The sequence below is a fragment of the Myripristis murdjan genome, chromosome 16, assembly GCF_902150065.1.
Source record: "Myripristis murdjan chromosome 16, fMyrMur1.1, whole genome shotgun sequence".
In the NCBI taxonomy this organism is placed as follows: Eukaryota; Metazoa; Chordata; class Actinopteri; order Holocentriformes; family Holocentridae; genus Myripristis; species Myripristis murdjan.
In genome coordinates, this window is record NC_043995.1 from 5,568,761 (window position 1) to 5,591,157 (window position 22,397).

General features: G+C 43.4%; 1 protein-coding gene across 3 annotated transcripts in view; it reads right to left on the reverse strand.

Annotated features, from left to right (window-relative positions):
- znf407 (zinc finger protein 407) overlaps positions 1 to 22,397 on the reverse strand; it is a 170,975-nt gene that overhangs the window by 83,872 nt on the left and 64,706 nt on the right. For all 3 annotated transcript variants that reach the window (XM_030072076.1, XM_030072078.1, XM_030072077.1), the window contains exon 5: positions 13,132 to 13,206. In XM_030072076.1, the coding sequence (XP_029927936.1) occupies positions 13,132 to 13,206 (75 nt within the window). The remainder of the gene's footprint in view (positions 1 to 13,131; positions 13,207 to 22,397) is intronic.

Genomic DNA, 22,397 nt, shown 5'->3' on the forward strand with positions numbered 1-22,397 from the left:
CTTCCTCTCTCCTTCACTCTCTCTCTCTCTCTCTCTGTGCTCTGCACTGTTCGAACTGGCTGCCTCTCTTCATGCATAAACATTTTGTGCTTTCACCTCTCGTCGCCCTCGTTTTCTAACAAATAGTCTCTCAAAGCCAATGTAAAGAATTAAAACATTGATTAGTGCCTCGACCTCCCAGGTCCAACCAAATAATATCAGAAAATAACAAGGCGGGTCTAACAGCCCCCCAAGGAAACACACTTCTCATTTGTATTGAATGGGAACAGCAGTAGACACTCAATAAAGCTCTGCACTGCACTGGGGTCACTTCAAAATCACACACACACACACACACACTTGCAAAAACATAAACACTACTACAATGGACACAGGCGTACACACACATTTGTATTTGAGCCTATGTGCAAACACACACATGTGGATGCAAATTCACTCACAAACATAACTGTTGTTGCACGAAATATGCAGTTGCACACACACAGTCACACTTGCACGTGTTTACACACAAAAGCATGCACATGTACAGACACACACACACCCACACCCACACAGTGCTGGGTCAGGGGGACAGCGGTAGCTCAGAGCCAGCTGTGACCTGCCGGTCCAGGTGCTCAGGAAAACCGCTGTTAACGGCCACGATTGATGATCTAATCAAACTGTCACCACAGCGATCCATGGCGGGGTGGAGCGGGGAGGGGGAAGGAGTAAGAGTGGGTGGAGTGGTAGCGAGTGGGAGTGTGTGGGGGGGTGGGCAATGGTGGGGGCCACTATCCAGGAGGCCTTGTGCATGCTTACCGTTAGCCCAAATTGAGAGTGACAGTCTCAATAGTGAAAAGGCCTCTTTTTTTTTCTACCCCCCTCTCCTAAGTAATGGAGGAAACAACTCCAGCGCTCTTCCGGAGGATGTCACATAATCATGGGAGTGCCTTTTTCCACCATACCGCCCCCCTCCCCGTACAGTCTCAGCTGTGTGTGTGTTTGTGGCAGGGGGAGCTTTGGACATGGAGACATGATGTGGCACAGAGAAGACCACTGCAGAGATGATTATAATGATTTGTCTGCTGGAACATGAATGTTCATATGCTGTATTCCCAAATGTTTTCATGTCACAAACCCCAAAAAGACAAAGGTTGGGCTCATGGTCCCTCAGTTGGGGAGTGGGGAGAGTAAGACCTGTGACAGCAACAGTTGTTTTCATACATTCTCTAGATTAAGTAATTCCTTGTGAATTATATTACAGTGAATTTAAACGAACATTTTGCCCTCTAGAACTGCCTCAAGGACCCCTGGAGCCTGCTCAAGGACCCTTTGGTGGTCCCTGAATCACACTTTGAGAAACATCGCCCTAAACTATGCTGGATACACCATATAGTCTGATGTCCTGCCTACACTGGACGTTCCCACACACACACACACACACACACACACACACACACACACTGAACACCTGGACATGCACAATGTCGGACTCCCTCAGTTACAATGTTGACGTTGTTTTAGCCTCTGGGGGCCAATTTTTCAGGTTTTCCGGTGTTGCCAGAAACAAGTCGGAAAGCACTTCCATTTCCATTGCTTTTATTACACAACTCGTGTTTCTCCACACAGTACACAAACACCAATACTTTTTGTAGGTGTTTTAGGTCCAGATGACATTCCTGCCAATGCATTTCACCTCTTTCACTCCCCCACGAGGTCTGTCCACCTTAATAAAACCACCGGACTACAACGGAAACGGAAGTGGAAACCAGAGCACTTCCAATACAAAAATCCTGTCCCCTGCCTACAGACTCTTTATATGTACAACATACATATATAGTTTGTTTATAGATACTTGGACATACATAAATGCACACAGTCCACAATATGGATAGCCATGAATTTAAACAATCAGCAACAAGAGTTTGTGGTTGACACTGTTTCAATGTGAGGTCACGGGACTACCAGGGGACCTTCAGGAGGCTCCAGAGGGGCCACAGCAAAATGAGAAATAGTGACATTTCCCTATTAGTTAATTTACGAGAAATTATTTTTTATTAGATAATGCAGACATATATGTCTGTTCCTGTTGTATGTTTCACTATCACCACTATTAACTTCCCAAGCTCAGTGCAGACAGTTCTACAATTCAGTGCTAACTCAACAGCATCAAAAATCTTTTCATGATCCCTGACATAAAAAATATCAAATATATGTCTATGATTGGAAGACTGCAACAAGAAAATAATAATAAAAAAAAATAAACAACTATTTATTTATTGAGTATTGCCATGGCTCAAAAACATGGTAGCAGGGTGACAGGGGATTTTCAGTTAGTGCATGAATATTTAATGTAACTTATGCAGTCACAGATTATCATGTGCCATCATTAATGCATGAAATATCTGTATGATGTCAAGGGAGTGTGTTTAACTGTTTATTTTACAATGGCCTCCAACATGACTCAATCAGAGCAGCGTGTGTGACTATCCGTTTTAGAGCACATAACTCAAGAGGAATGGCAGCGATAATTAACGTCTGAACAGCACAACCAGGAATACAGGCATGATAATCTCTCTCCATACACAATATTATAGCTAAATGCATGGAAAGCTATGAAAAACATTTCATTACAAAGTCAACATCAAATGCCATGTGTTACAAAGCTGTCTATATATAACCAAAAAGCCAAAAGTTCAGGAGGTTGTCCAACTTAATATTGGCCTTGTTGATCAGTGCCTGTTCTGCTCCATGTGTGTTAATCACCTTCTCCAGGATATATCCACGACTGCTGCTCGCCCGTCCAGCTCGCATTAATTTAATCACTGCTCGGCTAATTCATTGATTAATTGGTTCATTAGTGATGCCTGGCAACATCCATTTCTGCCATGACAGTCTGATGTTTCAATAGAGAAGAAAAACAGGCTGGCAACAGCCCAGTTTCCACACAATCCCACGGTGCATAATGTCCAACCGCTGTCAACAGTTAGCCGCACAATTGTGTCACTGTATGAGTGGCCCGGGTTTAGAGCGCACTCTCCGTCCTCCACAGGCTGAGTAATGTCACCGGGGTTTCGGCGGCGGGTGACATCATTCTTAGGGAAAGAAAAGTTGAGAAGAATGGAAGAACAGTTGGGGCTGCTCTACAGAGGTGAGGCTGTTATCAAAAGACAAAGTGCTGCTGCTGATCCGCTTCACAAGTCAAGGTCATGTTGCTCTGACATGACGAGTGGCTACCAACTCTGAGGCTAGCTGTCGGCCACGAACAAACAGTATTAGTAATAGGATATGATAGGACCCCGCTGCACCCTGCAACTAAGGCACTTGATATTGCAGCTGCAGAACCAGGAGAGGAGTACTGATCGCTGGCCAAGTCACATGACCATGACTAAGCTATAGAAGTACCCATCTACCCGAAGATACAGGCCCACATTCAGAGCTGCATTGTACCACTGTCTCTGCTAGCAGGCAGCACTGGACTTTATCTTCTGATGAGTAAGACCACACGTGTGGAGATTTTACCATACAAGTGTGTCAGCTTTTCAGAGAACCAACATGCCCTGCATAACCCTCCTCCAGCCCACTCACAAACACACACACACACACACACACACACACACACACTATTCTGCACCATATGCCCATGACAAGTGCATAAAAACCGTTCCCAAGCGGTAGCACAGGCCAACCCATAAAAACTTAATGCACCTAATTTTCCAGTAATCAAACTTTTATAGACTGCGATGGCTTTTAAACTAACAAATTTTAATTATCGCTTAATTTTAACAGCAATATTAACGCGATCCCTCATTCTGCGAGTGTTCATTCTCCATGAAATATTGAGTAGGGTAAACAGCGAGGCGCTGTCCGCTGGCTCCCGTTCAAACAAGCAGCCAGCAAACACAAAGGTGAGCTAGGGGTCGCTGGGGCCTTACCAGTACAACGCCGCGACTGGGGGAGCCGCACAGGCCTCTGTGTAATGGAGCTTCATGACTGGAGGCAGAAACAAGCGAGCGAAAACAGCCCGCTGTTGTAGCACAGAGATTACAATGCATGCCAATAATTGGTGGTGCATGTAGTTACAATGTAATTCTGTCTAAACACCAGAACGCAGCTCACTTTATGTAGTACAGCGGCAATAACTGCTTTTACCCCATGCAGCACTACCAAAGTGTCCTTGAGCAATTACCACAATATAATCAAAGCCATAGTGGAGGATAACACCACCAAAGTCAGCTGAGAAATCTCTACAATCTCCGTAAAGTCAATATGTCCATTTTATTAAGTAATGTCAAACTGATGAAGCTATAAGACGATAGAGTCTTTAACAAGGAAAAAATCCTGGACATAAATCCATGCCTTTGTTGACATATAATTACATTTTGCTCATATTGCTGGTTGATGTCCGACTGGAGGTCAGACATTACCATTTATTTGCTACTTCACATATTGTGTCTGTCCTTGCAACAAATATATCATTTACAAGCAGGACAAGAGGGACTCAGACGTCCACCGATCAACTAATGTCTTCACTCTGAAACGTGTGCTTGATGGACAGGTGATCTCTACGAGGTCAAGTGCAAAAACACCACAGCAATCAGCACTTAGATTAAAAATGGAGCCAAAAAAAATACAAACTCACAATTTCAACGGGGATGGGATTTGCCATTTTTTTGCAGGACTTAAAGAGGATCATGCCGGTGATTTTGTGAATTGCAACAAACCACTTTACAAATCTAGAGGTTTCAGAACATATGATCCAAATCTCTCAATTTTCAAATTTGAATTTTTGGTTGAGAAATCCACCTTATAACATCCTGCTTCTGTGGCTAACAAAGTCGTCACAATTCATAAACCACCGAACTGATATCGAACGTTTCCCAGGGGACTATTTTGTGGTGGAAAATCGATAGTGGAGCTTGGTGAATGTCCTGCCTCCAAGAAAGCAGTTGTTCCATAGAGTGTGAATTTGTCATCTTCTCCACGGAGCACTTTGTTGTTGAATTTCCTGAGTTTGTGCGGCTCTTGGCAATAGAAGTATTCTGATCACTTTTGCCCCCTCAATCGAGGCCAGAGGGCAGCTGTGCATGTCGGTGCTTTCGCAGTGTTAATGGCCACTTTGATTAAAAACTAGCAAACTCACAATATTACTATATTCTCAATATCTGCACGGCATTAGTGCTTTTTGTCCTCTGGGTTAGATTCTGGTTTACCGACGATGCAGCTTGCGAATTTGATGCTGTTAGTGAAAAAGGACCGTAGCCTTCTGTTGTTAGGCGGCCTAACCCTAACCCTGTATGCACCATGAAGGCTTTGAGAGATCACTCCGCCAAACTTCTAGTCATGAAAATACAACACTAGTACTGCCATTAGGAAAACTAATGTGGATGATCTCATTATGGTGATGGAATACTGGTGTTAAGAAAGTGTGAAGTCTCTGAAAGTTCATTTTCATATCGTAGTGGAATGAATGGCTGGATAAAAGGGAGGGAAAGTAACATTTTACAGCACAACTGGTGTGCATTGGGAAAAGACTGGCAGAAATGTGAAGTATATACATTTTGTAGATATTATGGCTAAACATGCAAAATCAGTGGTATGGTCCTCCAGCATTACTGTTTTAAAGTCCAAGTGTTTTCCTGGTTTTCTGTGTTGCTGATCGCACCAGTGCTTACAGTACAACTGCAGACGCACTGGATAATGTTATTGACTGGTGCACTTGGGTGGCTGAAAACTAGGCCTTACCACCCAACACTAAGCCAGAAAGACAAAGTGCTGACACAGGCAGATAAGGGAAGGAAGAAAGAGAAAGATTAAAGAGCAGATTCATTATCAATAATTAAGGGAAAGGATTTATTCTAATGAATTAGGGGTTGTCTTTATCTACTCTTTATCTCCTTATCACACTACTCACTCTGTTTCTCGCTCCCTCTCTCTCTCTCTCTCACACACACACACACACACAAACACACACACACACACACTGACTCGCGGTTTTTGTGTGCCTTGACCCCTGCCTGCTCTGTGTGGTCCATATTGCCACCATGCTGGCTCCAGGCGGGGCTCTTCCGCCCCCGCTCTCCCTGTCCAGCCTGGACGGTCCCGGCCCACAGCACCAGGGCAATATGGCCGCGCCGCACGGCTTGCTGGGACGCGGCTGTGAGCCCAGAGCCTGGCGCTGCCAAGCCAGATGCCCACTCAGCCGCCCTCAGCCCCTGGCACAGCCAAGCAACCAGCCGCAGCGATGTATATAGAAATATGTACTGTATATCGGTGTGGTCACATGGACAGGCTTGTGCAAAAATAAACACGGTGCACTTTGTAAACTGGGGTTAGTTTAGGTTAGTTTACTGATATATCAGGCTGATATTTTTATTTCAAATCGGTCAGTGTCATTCCCACTGACATGAGGCTGATTATGTATTAACTGCATAAGTGATCAGTGCTACACACTACACCACTTCTCTGGAAAGCCCTTAAACCAAACTGATTTGATTTAATTTAAAGAAACTACACATGAATATGCTTTAACTATCATCATCATGATGGATTTTAATAGAGAGCTTGTGTCCTATGAATGTCTGCATGCTGTTTCACAGGCTTTTGCATCTTGACAAGAACACATTCTTGTACTTTTTAAATGATTTTTATGGTACAAAGTCTAAAGATTATCATGGCAGAAGATGTTATTGGCGGCTTTCATCCGAAAAGCATCGCTATCTGCTTTTTAAAACTGGTCAGTCTCTAATGCGCTCCACTCCAGCCACGTAGTAACAGATGCTGTGAATATTCCTGTCTTCATTCTGAGTCATCACACCTGCGCTGCATGCATCATGCTAGCTATTTCTGGGGCTGTGTGCATGCCTTTTCACCTGGTTTTCTGTTTTCTCTTCAGAGGGAATTTAGCGCCCGCTTTCTTGGCTCAGAGATAATGCCATCTTTATGCTTTACAATAACCAGCAACCACGCGGAGGTTTAGCTCCATCATACTTACACCCAAGCATGTGCAGCATTTGATCATTTGACATCTCCAAAACAGTGAAAACATTCTCTCCGGGCTGCGTGGATCATCCATTTCCCTACTTAAATAAATATATCTTTCTTCTGGCCTGTCAGCACGCCCGTTTCAAGAGTGATGAGTGTATTAGTTCAAGCAGTTTATTATTACAAGCGTGAAAATGGGAGGCATTTTAACAATTACCTATGAAAACAAGTTGGTGAGACAGGTCAGTCGTCTTTCGGCGCCCTGTTTTGAAAGAGCTAATTACATCCAATTGAGGCAAGGTCACAGCTGTCAGTCATGCTCGCAGGCCACTCCCTTGTTATTAAACTGTTGGTTTAGGTGGCTGCAGAGTCACTGTACCAGCCGTTAACATACACACACGCTGCTATAAAAAAAAAAAAAAAAAAAAAATCAAATTAAGATGAAACTGGGTGTGATTAGCTGCATAACCTGCTTTGTTAGTTGAAACTGATTTATTGCTGCTGTAAACACGTGACATAACTGTGGTGAAATTCTATTATATCTTTAAAAAGATATCACCCTAAAAAACGTTAAACTATTGGACCAACCGTGACGAGAAACTGTAATAATCAAAATTGAAATATAATTTAAAAAACTATATAAAAACTAATAAAAAGTCTAGAAGTATGATAGCCCTGGCATACAAATATATATGTATACACACGCTGTTTTACTCATAAAACACCAGCTACAACATTAGCTTTGTAACTCTAAAGAAATGTTGTGCAACTCATTATTGGTTATTAATGCCACAAAAAAATAGCAGCATGTTTTTCTCTTTGGGAAGAGTGATTTGATACGCTCCAGGTTAGATTACATCCTCAAACTCGGCAGCTGCATCCTCTTTTCCCTCTAAAGTCAAGATAAGTCAGTTTCTGCCCGTAAATGACCAGAAAAGCGGCGGCAATGCCCATTACTTAAAATCAACAAAATCAAAATAGTGTGAATATTTCCACCCAGGGAAAAATCAACTCTCTAGATCCTGCCTGCACCGACCGAAAGAGAAGATAGCAAACTTGATGAAAACCAACAGGGCGTCATAATCAACTTAAATCTGTTATTTAAAGCGGGTTATAACAAAACTGACTTTCTTTTTGTATGATTGATAACTGCAATATTATTACTGACAGCAACGACCGTGAGGGGTTGGAACCCAACACTACAGCACCCTAAACATCTTAAAATCCTGTTTTAAAGTAGTAAATAGAGGCAAACTGTTTTCACGTTGGCAGATTAGACTGTTATCTTTGTGAGGACATGGGGGGGTCCTCATAAGCCCGGTAACACACAAACACATGTACACACGGAGGCAGACAAAGGACAGAGAGCCCTTAACTCCCCTCTGCGCCTGCAGTGAGGAGTGGTGGTGTGACTGAGACGAAGACCCAGTTGTGTCACTTTCTAACAGTTCAGCTCTCTTCCTCGCGCTCCCTCCCCGAACCTGTCAGAAAGCCGGGAGTCTGTCATCTCGCCCCGTCCCCTCCTCTTCCTCTTCCTCTTCCTCCTATGCTTCCTCCGTCCTCGCCGACGCTCACACTGATACCTGGCGCTGATATCGGCGTTTTATTTCAAATCGGATCCGGTTCAGTCAGCGTGCTCCACCACTGATATGACACAGGCTGGTTGATGATATATTTACTGCAGAGTTGTGATCGGATTCTGCACAAATGTATAAATGCACGTCATTATGAGTTTCAATGGTTATGCTTTTAGTGCCTTAAGCTCTATGACGCTTCTTTTGAATGCTGACAAGAAGAAAATTCAGTGCAAATTTCTGATGTGAGATTGTTTAAATAAACGGAGCGCTGGCAGTAAATATCGGCCTTCGGAGCCCCGTATCGCTCGAACCCTGCTCTCCTCACGCGTACCCACCCAAAATAACCTGGCGTTCCGAGGCCCCAGACGGACTTGGCTAAGTGGAGCCCGGCGTTACCTACGGCTAGTCAGATCTCTTCCTCCTCCTGCTCCTCCTCCTCTTCCTTTGACTAACAGATCTCCCCAGTGTTCTAAAAATACCAGGTGAGCAGGGCCGTAGAGATGGTGATGAAACTGCCTCTCTGACACTGTCCCACTGCAATCCATCTCTCCGCCGCCTGCCAGCCAGCATATGTTTGCAATTGGCTCCCCCCAACAACCCCCATCGCCTACCGCCCCCCCCCTCCTCCCACTCCTCCCCCCCCCCCACCTCCCTGGTCCCCAGTTGCCGGTTCAGACCGGCCCCCCGCCCCTCCCACCTCCCCATCCATTCCTCTCTCACTCTTTCTCTGTTTCCCTCTCCCTCTCTTTCTCTTCCTCCCTCTGCTGCCGTCCCAGTCTCCGGGTCTGGGGCTTTCAAAACCGGTGCAGTTATCAATCACCAAGTGAGCACTGTCACATCACAGCGAAGCCACTCTTACGAAAACACACACACGCACACACACACACACACACACACACACACACATACAAATGTACTGTTCGTTTCCTCCTCCATTTCTTCCTTTCTTTCGTCTTTTCCTTTTCTCGCCTGTCTCTTTGTCATCCCCGCCTCTCTCCCTCCCTCTTTCCTCCTCCTCTCTTTTTCCTCCTCCGTCCTCCGTCCTCTGCCTCCTCTCTTACACTTGCCCAAATTTGTTCCACTTAATAAGCCCTCCCCAATGACCTTGTGCTAATTAAGCTGCACTGTGTTGGAAATATGATGGTTAATTAATGATGAGATAAATTCTGTCTGCAGGACTGTCAGAAAAATGATGACACCGTGTTTTACAGGTTTAAATAGAACAAACCTTGTGGCCCTCCTCCCTCAGAGTGTGTGCGCGTGCATGAGTGTGTGTGTGTGTGTGTGTGTGTGTGTGTGTGTGTGTGTGTGTGTGTGCAAATGTGCATGAGTGAATTGGAAAAAAGAGAGTGAGGGGAAGTGAGGGGTGAGAGAATGATCTTTTGATGGTGGTCTGCAGGAATGAGGATGTTGCACATATGGATGTGTATGCACATGTGCATGTGTGTATTCATGATTGTATGCATATGTGCATGCATATGTCTTATAATATGCACTGACTTAACATATCTGAGTGTGTGTGTGATGTAATGGCGCTGTATGGCAGTATGCTTTATGGCCAAAACAGAATGACTGTAGTTGTTTTTGGCAAAACACACACTGAGCTAAACGCTATCAGGTAACACAGACCTTACAGCTCCATTCATGCCCAGTCCCGTGTGTGTGAGTGTGCGCATGCATGTGTGTGTGTGTGTGTGTGTGTGTGTGCCTGTCCTCTATGACCTTGGCTGTGTTACCACCTCCTAATACAAAAGCCATGAACACAAAAGGTCTTTGGAAGCAAAGCGTGATACAAACCACATTTACCCAGCCGGGGCAAATTCAAACAAAAGCTGCTCCGTTGCTCTTGTGCCAAACAGAAAAAATACTCCACGATTCATCTTGACAAAAGCAAACGTCAAGCTGTTGCTTTTCTTGTGTTTCTTTTTTTTTTTTTTTACCCTGTTTATCGATGGGCATGCACCATGTGGGCTATGCCAGTTCAAATTCCCAAACCGGCTGGATGAAATGTGGGTGAGTCCATGGCCTCCTTCAGTATCGGAACAACAGTTTATGTGCCCTTTAGAGGGTTTTCCCTGCATTTTTCAGACAAAGGTGGCAAAGGCTGGACATTCACAGTTTGTGTGCACACCTTTAGAGTATTGTGCACTTAAGTGAAAAACAAAATCACAATTTGACAGATAAACGTTGTGACAAATGTGTTTATTTTGTAGGCCTGGTACAAATCGACAATATTCTTATCTCCCAATTCGACATTTTCATGATACTCTGGTGCCAATTCAATGCAGAATTGATTCAAAACTGATTCTCATATCAGTGAATAGAAATTGGGGCATTGGGGGGGCAAGTCTTGCTCCAGTATCCTGTGTGTCAAACTGAAGTTCTTACTCCACTGAAATACACTATGAAACATAACTGGCAGGTAAGATAAATAGCCCGCACCCTTTTTATTTTAAAAAGTTAACTGCATTAATTAATGAATGAATTAATTTGAAAACATCTTAAAGTGTGAGTTGGTTTAAGTTGTATAAGTGCCGTGGTGTGTGTTGGTCTGCAGGGTTTGTTGCTGCTGATCTCCGCTCCACTCCACTAACGTTAGTCTCTGAGTGATATCATAGAAAGTTCACAATATACTTCACGTTTGTCTCGAAAAGGTAATTATTTAGTCATGAATTCATAACGTGCTTGTAGCCACTGCCTTTTTTGAAGATGAATCGCAAGATAAAATGTCCGAGTGCCGCACTGCCCTCGCGGTTCGAGGTCCACCTTTTCATTCCGTCAACATCAAAGGCTGGACTTTTCAACAAAGGCAGCAGCAACCCGCCTGTGACTTAGACAGGCAGGGAAAGCTCTTCCTTTAGCAAGACACTAAGACCACCCAACCAAGTGCACCAGTCAATAACATTATCCAGTGTGTCTGCATTTGTACTGTACTGGTGTGATCAGCAACAAAGAAAAAACTTTATCTTTGAAACAGTAATGTTGGAGGACTGTACCACTGATTTTGCATGTTTAGCCTAATATCCAGTCTTTTCCCAATGCAAGCAGTTGTGTTGTAAAATGTTACTTTTCCTCCCTTTTATCCAGCCGTTGGTTTCCATTCATTCCTCTACGATATGAAAATGAACTTATTCCATCACCGTAATAAAGTCGTCCACATTAGTTTTAAAAGCAGCAGCACTGTTGTGTTTTGATGACTTGAAACTGGGGAGAAGTGAAACGCTCCCTCCACCAGGGAAAATAGTCCCCAGGGAAACGTTTTGCTTTAAACAGCCAATGATCAGTTCTGCTGTTTATGAATGACGACGACTTTGTTAGCCACAGAAGCAGAACATTATAAGATAGGTGCTTCAGCCAAAAATTCAAACTTGAAAATGGAAAGATTTTGATGATATGTTGTGAAATCTTTAGTGCCCCTGCATGATTTGCAAAATGTTTTGTTATAATGCAAAATGTGGGGAAACTATAGTAAATAGGCCATTGAAAATGACTAGTATGGTCCATTACAAGGGTGCATGTGTTAGGCCTTTCCCAGTGAGAGTGTATGCAGGGTTCTACTGCAGAAAAGCATGGAACTTTGTCGACTTTTCTTGGATAAATAAATGTTTAAAAAAAATAAAAAAAAGAAGTCTCCATATAATCCAGATGAACAGCTGACAGTAGGGATCCAGTTGATTATGTCTGAGGAGACGGAAAGGCATCTGGTCGGGCTGCTTACTTCCATATCTGAAGCCACTTGTCATATCTAATACCACATGTTGTCAAAAGTATCAATTTGGTTGAGGAGTAATGAAAAAGCGAGTCTGTTTCTATTTTAGCCGCTCACTTGACAGATTGAGAGGTGTTTAACGTCTCGTTTTGGCTCGACGGGGAGGGAGGGGGGGCTTCACAACTTCATCTCCACACCCTTCTTCCTTTTTCATACACCACACACACACACACACGCACGCACGCTGACAGCAGGGCTCTGTTTCTGATAGACAGGGCCAGGCGGGAGACATTACACGTACACAGAAACACACACACAGACAAAAATGGTACGTGCAACATCATTCATCCTCAATTCAAGAGGGAGAGGAGAAATTAAGATGAGGGAGGGAGCCAGATAAAGTTTGACAGAGAAAAAACAAGAGATGTAAGGGATGGTGAGAGAGACAGACAGACAGAATGAAAGCCATTTAACTCATTAGGGGAGTATTTCAAGTTATATTTAACAAGTAGGGATGTTTTCACTTTGCAGCACGCTAACCACCGTAGCACTCTAGTGGTAGTCAACCTCCGACACCCAGAATAAATTGGCCAGCTCTCACTTCAGTTCCCTGCAAACAACCTAAAACGCTAACTGAGAAGTTATTTCCAGGAGACAGAATGGAGCGGCATGACCTGCATCCCTTTTGTGAGTCTAAATGTGCCAGGAGTTAGATTTTCCCAAGATTTTTAGACGTTTGAAATTCAACCAGCGTTTCTGAGACAAAGCGGTGACCGTGCGTGAACCTCGATGTATGTGCAGCAAACGTACCAAAGGCAAGCATTGTCTGAAAACACAGGTATGGTATGTAGGAGTGAATGCAGTTGCTGGTATGTAGTTTACCTCATTTTACGCTGTCCAACTCCGTGTTTTCCCAGCAGGTGAGTGCTGAGGTGCTTCTTCATCACAAAGGCCCACCTACAATGTAACACACACAGAGGGACATGGGTTATCCAAACAGCAGTATTAAGCTGAATTATATGCAGCAGTAAACCCTGTAAACTCAGTAAAACTATCCAGCCAAACAGATAATGGTCAAACATATTTATGAATACTGTTTATGGAAAAGTTGCTCTACTGTCAGGTTAGGAGAAACACATAATTTCTACAGTAAATATCCAATCAACCAAACCAGTAGACTACATTGGCTGGACTAGATTTGATTTTTCAATTAAAGGCCAGTATTTGCCTCATAAGTTGATATAAGGTTGTAACTAACAAACACTGTCACTGTTGATTAACCTATAAGAGCCAAGGGAAAAAAAAAAAAAAAAAAAAAACATTCTTTATTCTGTAAATGAGCTGAGAAAAGCAAGTAATTCTTTGCATTTGTGAAGCTATTACAAGGAAATATTTGGCATTTTTACTTGATAAATTACTAAAAAGATTCTCAAAATTCTAATTGACTAATTTTCTATCAATCGACCAAGTGGTTAACCAACTAACCATTTCAGCATTATGCTGATCTGACCCCCATAGCGGCCAAGTTTAAGAGTGAATTTCAATTATTATTTCATTTATATGGCATTTTTCTCAAGCAAAATTTACAAATTTCTTCAAAAATCAAGACAAAAAATGTAAACATTATTGAATAAAGCTGCAAATTTAAGTACAGGGGCTTTGGCTGGGGGGTGGGATGTGGACTCTGGGTATGGCTCAGGGATGATGGGGATGGGGGTCAAGTTATGACATCAAACCAATACAGTGAAACAAGAGCAGCAACTTTATTTATATTGCAGGTTCCAAAAACAAAGTTTACACTTAGAGCTCCATGTCATTTTGTAGGCCACTGCTTCAACTGAAGATGAAATGCTTTCTTACAGGAAGATTATTATTTAAGCTTAAAAACAGTTAACTAAGTTTGGCTTAACAAGCCCCATCTAAGCAGACAAATACCAGAAGGACAATGAAGACAGCAATGGGCAGGGAGTGCCACAAATTATACATCAGTGTGCCACACAAATATGCACACACTTGCAGGGACTCATGAGCACAGATATCTACTGTGCGTGCAGTAGCACGCAAACACAGTCAAAAATACTAGAGCCCCGTTGCTCAACAGTGACCACAATGTCCTGACTGTGTCTAGAGCCCCGAGTTTACCATGTCTCCTAAACAGCATGTGAAAACATAATGAATGGATGACAGCCTTAACTACTCAGACATCCAAGCTGCTTCACCAGTGTTTTCATCCCCTGGCCTTTTCATTTAGCACCCATCACTTCCCATTATTGTGCCACTGACAGACAATGACCACATCTGAGAGCTGAGAACCCAGCTACATGAAAGAGGCCGAGGGAGTTGAACCAGCAGTCATGTGGTTGGCAGTGTCACCGCACACACCCGGTTCCTCCTCCTCCTCCCCTCGCTTCTTCTCTGGTTCCGTTTTCACTTCGCTTCTCTTCCAAGTCGATCTATTTTATAGTTTCTCTCCGGCGGTCCCCTCCGCGCCTTTCTGTTCTGGGGCTTTCCTTCTAACTTTAGGAGCCGGTTTGTCACAAAGGGCATGCATAATTATTTCACCATTTATGTCTCTGTGCCAGCGAGCGCTCTTCTCTACTGCTCCCCTCCACCCCCCCACCCCACCCCCACCACCCTGCTCCTAACCCTCACGTCTGGACACACAAACACACATGCGGCTGTCTCCTCCATCCCATCATGGCCCCAGAGTCCCGTCCGTCACCGGGGCCCCTGAGGCCAGCGCTAACTAACGCTACCATATAAATATTCAAACATGTTCCACTGTTTTGCTTTGTTATCGTCACCCTACATTTTCTCAATCCTCGCTAACTCAATCCATCCATCCGTCCAGAATGTTGCCTTGAAGTTAAACTGGGAGCGAGTGCACGGCTAAATCTCATATACTCCAGTGAGGGAGAATGGCAAGATCAAAACGCTGAGTGTCCCTGGCCCACTGGAGGCGCCTCTGACTGACGGCATCATCTATAAATAAACAAACAGCCTAATTAAGATAATATTTCTGAGGAAAAAAAGTCTGTGTGTTTGTTGGAGGGAGGGGGGGGGGTGCGGGGTTGAAAGAATTAATCAATATATTTGAGAGAAAAGCATGGCCTTGGAACACTTCATGGGTGCTTGTTTAAGTCGTCGCGTTTAGACGTGGAGAGGGAAAAAAAAAAGAGCTTGCAAACATTTCTGTTAATTATGTATTACAGCTGTCCTTCATAAACCTAATTACAGAGCGCTGAAAGGCAATGGGAGCAATTTGCATATGCGCATGAAAGACAAGACATATGCAAAATATGATTTTAATTAGCATTCTTTGATAGCGAGGGTTGCAAATCAAACTGGCATGTTGTGAGATTCTCATCTCTGCCGTTTTTCACTGGATTATTCCCGGCATGGCACAAGTGCGAGCCTGGCAATGCCCTGTGGAACCCCCTGGCAAAAGGACTCACGCATGGACACACACACACATACAAATGGTAGTGTTACATGCAAAAATACATCCACAATCCCAAATGGTGGGCTGGCTTTCTTTTCATATGCACAGACAGCATCGTTTCCTTATATTTGTCAAAGCAGTTATTGGTGAGCTCCCACACTAGCTCTGCTGCATGCTCTGCTTTAAAGATTGCAGTCATTAAGTCATATTCTTCAAGGTGGCTCCGACCTGCATTCCCAATATTGGAGGATGACTATTAGTACTTTCATGAGATACTTAATGATACACACTCATTAGTAATGTGGATTTGATGAGCATGCAGGTAGCATGGCAGCACAGTCTAACGGGGTCAGAAAATTGTTTCCTTTCAATGTAATGCAGCCTTAAAAAAAAAAAAAAAAAAAAAAAAAAAACAGGAAAAGACAACACTTATGTCATATCACCATATTATAATATCCAAACAACAAGATGATATCTGCTCTCATATCACAGTGTTGATATATCATTGATATGTCGCCCAGGCCTGCACAGATGCATGTGCAAATACAGACTGCAATGCTAATACACAAAAATACAGACACCGGCCAGTATTCATTCACTCACACTTTTTTTTTTCTCTCTCTCTCTCTCTGCACAGACACACACACGTACAAAGATCACATATCTAAATGTTAAAGGGGCAGATCCATTTGTTTAAGGCAGTGTGTAATCAGCCCCCTGCCCTCGGTGTGTGTGCAGCCTCTGCCATCCAGGTCAGGGCCTCAGCTCGTCCTCCTGCTGCCTTGGGCTGCATCATCAGCCCAAACCATCACAGCCTTGATGGTTATTGTTACTAAGGGATACTTTAACGTGCCATTCATCCATATCAATTCTCTTCCCCCCCATGAATTGAACTAATAAGGCTGTGCCTCTGCCCTCCAGGGAGGCTCATAATATCCATTGCTGATAAAAAAAAAAAAAAAAAAAAAAAGCTCAAGAAAAAAATAGAAGACAGAGGCTCTGGCGTTTCACGTTCGACTTTCCCTTCAGACTAATCGGCGCGCCACAGCTCGTTAGGTCCGTGACGTGCCGGAGCTTTACCGATAAGCAGGGGAGACACGGCTCAATTACCCACAGTTACAATCTTTCTCCCTCTCTTCCCTCCCGCCGCCTGACGATGAAGAGATAACATGTCAATATTTGATACAAACAACTTCATTTGCCTAATGGTGTTCCTGGATAGGCCCATCTACAGATCCGGAAGGGATGGGAGATCTAAGGAAAGGCCTGGAGCAACGCTCAGCTTAGATACAACCCACCACCCATCCCCAGCCCCCCGACTGCGAGAGCCGTACACAAAGTATGCTGGGACGGAGACATGTCAGGCATGACATACTTTGCCAACTTTGGCTTGTGCAACTTCAGCTGCTTCCTTACGGTTTGGACTCAAGCAGAACCTTCAAAGAAGCACATGCATCTGCAGCTATGTTAGATCTTTAAAAAAAAAAAAAAAAAAAAAAAAAGGATGACATGAACAGGAATTTGTATTTCTGATGGAGTTAACCTCAGTTGGCAAACGTATAGAAAGTGCTCTGCTCAATCCTGAAATTAGAGTAATTCTGTCCTCACATTGTGGTCTAAAAAAGCCATACTAGTTGGAAATGCCATGAGAAATTCCAGTTCTTGTCACCAAGCTATGATGGCCAATGTGGCAGGCGGCACTTTATGCCGACATTAATAGTGTTCCCCATAACTGTCTTATTGAAAACATCTGGTTTTGATTTTGATAAACGACAGATTCAACCATTCCATATAGATAATATAGAAACTGATCTTCTAAACTATATAGTGGCTGTTTTCAATATTTCATTCGACCTCAAAATGTCTAAAAGGTTAAATTTTGCTAAAATTACAAACTATCATTTCCACTTTGAATAAATGCAAAGCCAAAAGCAGGGAACTTGCGTGGTTTGACCAAACTAAAATTGTCTTCTTCTAGACACAATGGATAGGAAGAAATGTTTTAGTTAGTCACTGTATCTTTGCTTGAAGATGAGACCAGAAAAGAAGGTGGACAAAGGCATGTGCATACTTCAATTTCAGATGATTTTTCAACATCTGGTTTATCTTCACGGTGGCAGTACAAGGTCAGAAAAAGTGTGAAAATTCAACTTTTTGTAATAAGTGGCACTTTCCATCAGCAGCTGAAGCCGTCTCTCGTTGTTCTGAAATGAACAAACATCCAGTTTGCTGCCTATCACATTCTGCCAACGTAAGAGGGTCTAAGAACTGAAAAACAGTGCGAGAGTCTAACAAACTTCTGTATTGTAAATTGGTGAGAAGGTAACTGAGGAACCATTAGGAAAGAATGAGAGAGGTACCAGATGTGGGGAGCACTCAACCCTTGCCAAGTGAAGCCGCTGAAACCTGGGAGAGAAGTGGGGCTCCGGTGGGGGAAAGATGAGAGGGAGGTGGGGATGAGCTCTGAAGCTATGGGGCTACGCTTCAGCTCCCTTTGAGGAGACACACACATATACACACACACACACACACACACACCAGTGGTCCGTCGGGCCCCAAAGAAATGAGTGTGTGCGAGCTCATCCAGCCTCCTGTGCCAGTCCTAATGATGGCCTCCACCTGCTGCTTTAATGTCACAGCTGGAGCGCCCTCCATCCCTCACTGACTCTGACTGCCATCAGCAGCAGGTAGCTCCCCTCTGCATCCTCCGCCCTCCATCTCCTCTCCCATCTCTCTATCTTGCACCTCCCTTCATCTCCCTTCACTTCCATCTTCAATTTCTCCCACCACTCGGCTCCAGAGCTCCTCCTCCCCCTTGCATCTCTCCCTGCTATACCTCGCCTTCAACTTCCGTCTCTCCTTCTTCCTGTCATTTTACCCCCTTCTCTCCTTTCTGTCTATCCCGCCGTGACTCTGCCTGCAATCAACAGCAGGTCACTCTCCTCCTCATCCTCATCTGTCTCTGCTTCCCACATCTCCCAGCTCTCTGTTAGGGGTAGACCGATATATCCGGTCAGCGATATGCGGGTCGACATTGGCAGTTTATCAAAAACAGGCCAATCAATGTTGTCCGCATGACGGAAGAGCCTCTGTTTCTGCTCAACAGCTTAACCCACATGAAGAGAAATTAACTAGGATGGCTTTCAATGGAGAGTTTTAGTGTCCTATGGTCTAAGTCGTTTTTGAGAATTTGTTCTATACTCATAAGAATTACATCCATGAATTGCATACCATCAGTCTAAAGGCATGTCCGCTACCAACGGCAGTTCTGTAAGTCTGCGTCCTCCAAACTTTTGTATGCAGCCATCAACTATTCTAACAAGGGTTTAACCATTGAGAAAACTAAACTGAAAAAAAAAAGTGGAATAAACGTATAATATAGGCCTCAGAGGTCAAACAAAACACAGAGCGCAAACTGTTCACTACAAAAACACAAAATCCAAGATTATTTGTCTTATTTCAAGTCAAAAATGTCTTATTTCTAGTCAAAATATCTCATTACACTTAAAATAAGACATGATCACCTCAGAAGTAAATTGTTTTTAGACAATTTACTTCTGAGGTGAAAATTTGCTTGTTTCATTGGCAAAATTTGCCAGTGGAAAAAGTGAAAATTCACTTGAAATAAGTGAAAATTAGCTAGAAACAAGAAACAAATTTTGCCAATGAAACAAGCAAATTTTCACTTGAAACAAGAGACAACTGTCTAAAAACAATTTACTTCTGAGCTGATCATGTCTTATTTTAAGTGTAATGAGATATTTTGACTAGTAATAAGACATTTTTGACTTGAAATAAGACAAATAATCTTGGTAAGATTTTGAGTTTTTGCAGTGTTGGCAGAATAATGGATTTGCGTGTCAAATGCATTTTCTGTACGAGGAAAACCCATTTTCACATAATCACTCTTGTCACAATGTGTGATTTGACATGGTGTTTCAAACTTGGAAATTTTATCTGGATGTTTCTCTTTACGATGGGCCCGGATCCACTGACTTCTGCTGCCGCTTACTAATTGAAATAATTGTTTTTCTAAGAAAAAGCTAACACTGCTGCATACAATATAGACGTCACAGCTGTGCGACCTTTGTCTAGCACTGGTTTGCTTTCTAAATTTTAGATTATCATTATTCTAGCTTACTAGTTAGGTATACAAATACCTACTTTACTGGTATATATTCATAAAATGGTAAAAGTATAAAGCGATAGAAAAATTACACATACGGATAGATTTATTTGAGCAAATGCTGCTCCATAAAGACCCTGTGTGTGTGAAGTCATAATTGTCCGATGGGCCATCACATTTGGCTAACCATTTTAGCGATTTGGTTTTGATCACAAATCTTTATTTTTTCGCGTAAAAACAAACATCCAAATGTTAGAAGTATTTTTGAAGACATTAGAAAAACTGTGTTCATTTCTCTCGTAGATGATCAATTTTAAGATCTGGATGGTTATTAATTGTTAACAAATCAGAAACAGATGATGACAGGACTTCTGAGGCCTGTATCAGGTGTCCACATTCTAGATAGACTCAAATAGCAAGGATGTACTTTGTCTGCTTTTTTATTGTCAGTGTAGTCTAAAGGGTCCTCACTTAAATCACCCCTCACTGGTTTTGCATAGTGCACCTTTAAAAGCACTTTATGCATCACCATCTAGTATCTAATTATGCCCTAACAGTTATTAATGCCTGGTACACGTCCATGTACTGCCGACAACACAAACCACATCGATGTGGCAGAGGTATCAAAAGTCTCATTCCCCTGCTTTGAATTTGAAACTCAAATCCCCCCTCTTCTCTACCTCCATCTTTCCTCCACTTGCTGTAATCCCACGCCTTCCATCAGGTCCTCACCTCCACCAGCAGTCAGTGATCCTCTCTGTTAATTCCCTTGACTCCAACGGACTGGGAAGGTCCTGAGCTAAAGCTTTCACAGTTTCCGGCAACGACGGAGGAACGCGAGCGCTGAAAGACTGACGTCGATCCTCTTCAGTAAAGCAAACTGACCGAGGAAGCGGCGGGATTATGGGAGTTTGGGGAAACAACAACAACACCACCAGCATGAGGTTACCAATCATCTTGACAACGGTCTCATTTGTTTTGTGTAATTATACAAAGCTCTGACAATTAATTTCACAATAACGCACAATGTTAAAAATGCGACATAGAGCACCTTTACTATCCGAGACGCTGCGTCGGCACAGCGTTGTTGCCTGAGGCGCGGCTGATCCATAGCATAGACATTCTACAACGCCACAACAAATTCACTCTTATGGGTAAACATAATGTGTTTCTTCCTTGTTTATTTTTTATAAGCGCATCCCGGAGAGCTGGAAACCTGGAGCTAAGTTGACATGTCTAATCTGAGAGGCTTTGACAGGCAGGTGAACTGACAGAAGAACAGAAACCAACACTTGGCTGACAGCAACCCTGGAGCGCCGAGACAGCTGCCGACATGTCAGACAGACAGATAGACAGACGGGGAAAAGAAGGCACCGCATAAGACATTTATTGACAGACAGACAGGCGGGCAGACTGACTTCCTGGCAGAGAGACAGATAGGCAGATATAAAGAATAAGCAGAGAGGAAGAGGGGATTGTGCTGAGTTTACTGGCTGAGTTTATTGGATGTTCTACAAGCAGGTGTCTAATGGAGGCCCATAAGAAGTAAATGTGGTGTCAATCTTGCAGATGGAGATTTAGATGGTGACAAAAAAAAAGGAAGCTACAGGAGAGAGAGAAAGAAAGGAGGAATCATGATATAATATCAGTATAAGGCAGAGTGATTGCCAAGTAAGGAGAGAGGAGGAGGCAGATGCGGTTTGCGGCGCTGTCGCATTGTTTGACGGAAGTAAAGGGCGACTCCGCGTCAATATTGCTCGGGCTTCTAAGAGATCCGCTTATGGAAACATCCCATAATGTAACAGATATTGGGGGGAAAATAAATAAATAAAATGTCCAAATTGATTTTTTTTACGCCCGTGCCGGAGCGACGCGAGCACTTGATCTATTCTAAGATGATCTTGATAAAAATAAAAGAGAGGCAAAGTGTTTCTCTGACGGCCGATCAACGTCAAGGCTCTCAGTGAAACAGACACCTCTCACTTAGGATGCCACCGCCGTCGCGTGTGTGTGCATGTATATGCATGCGTGTGTGTGTGTGTGCGCGTGTGTGTCCTCTAGTCTCAGACGAGGTACATAAAAAGCTCACTTTGCCTCTCCAAAGGGGTTTTTGGATCATCTGCTGAGGCAGGTGATGGGGCCTGACGGATTGATTGAGGCGACGTTCTCATCGACAGTGGCAGCGCCCCATAGAGTTCCCAGCTCCAGTGCACACCGTTCCATTAAAGGATCATTTAGAGCAAGTTCCACCTGCACTTATGCAGAGCACACCCTAATGTGAAATGAAACAGACATTTTCAAGCTAAGGGAAGGGAGGGGGGGTGGGGGGGGGGAGGAAGGACACAAAAATATATAATAATGAAAAATAAAAATCAGGCCCCTTCCCGACAGCGCATTTCCATCTTCAAGAGAACACCGATTGATGAAATAATCTATTATTGATATCATCATCGTTATGCGCCGGTGGCAGTTTCAATGTTGCGCAGCCCCCAGCTCTGAGTGTCACAGCACTGTTTGCATATTATGCTACTCAGCTTCATTATATTTTCTAATTAACTGCTTTAATTTGGGATTTAAATC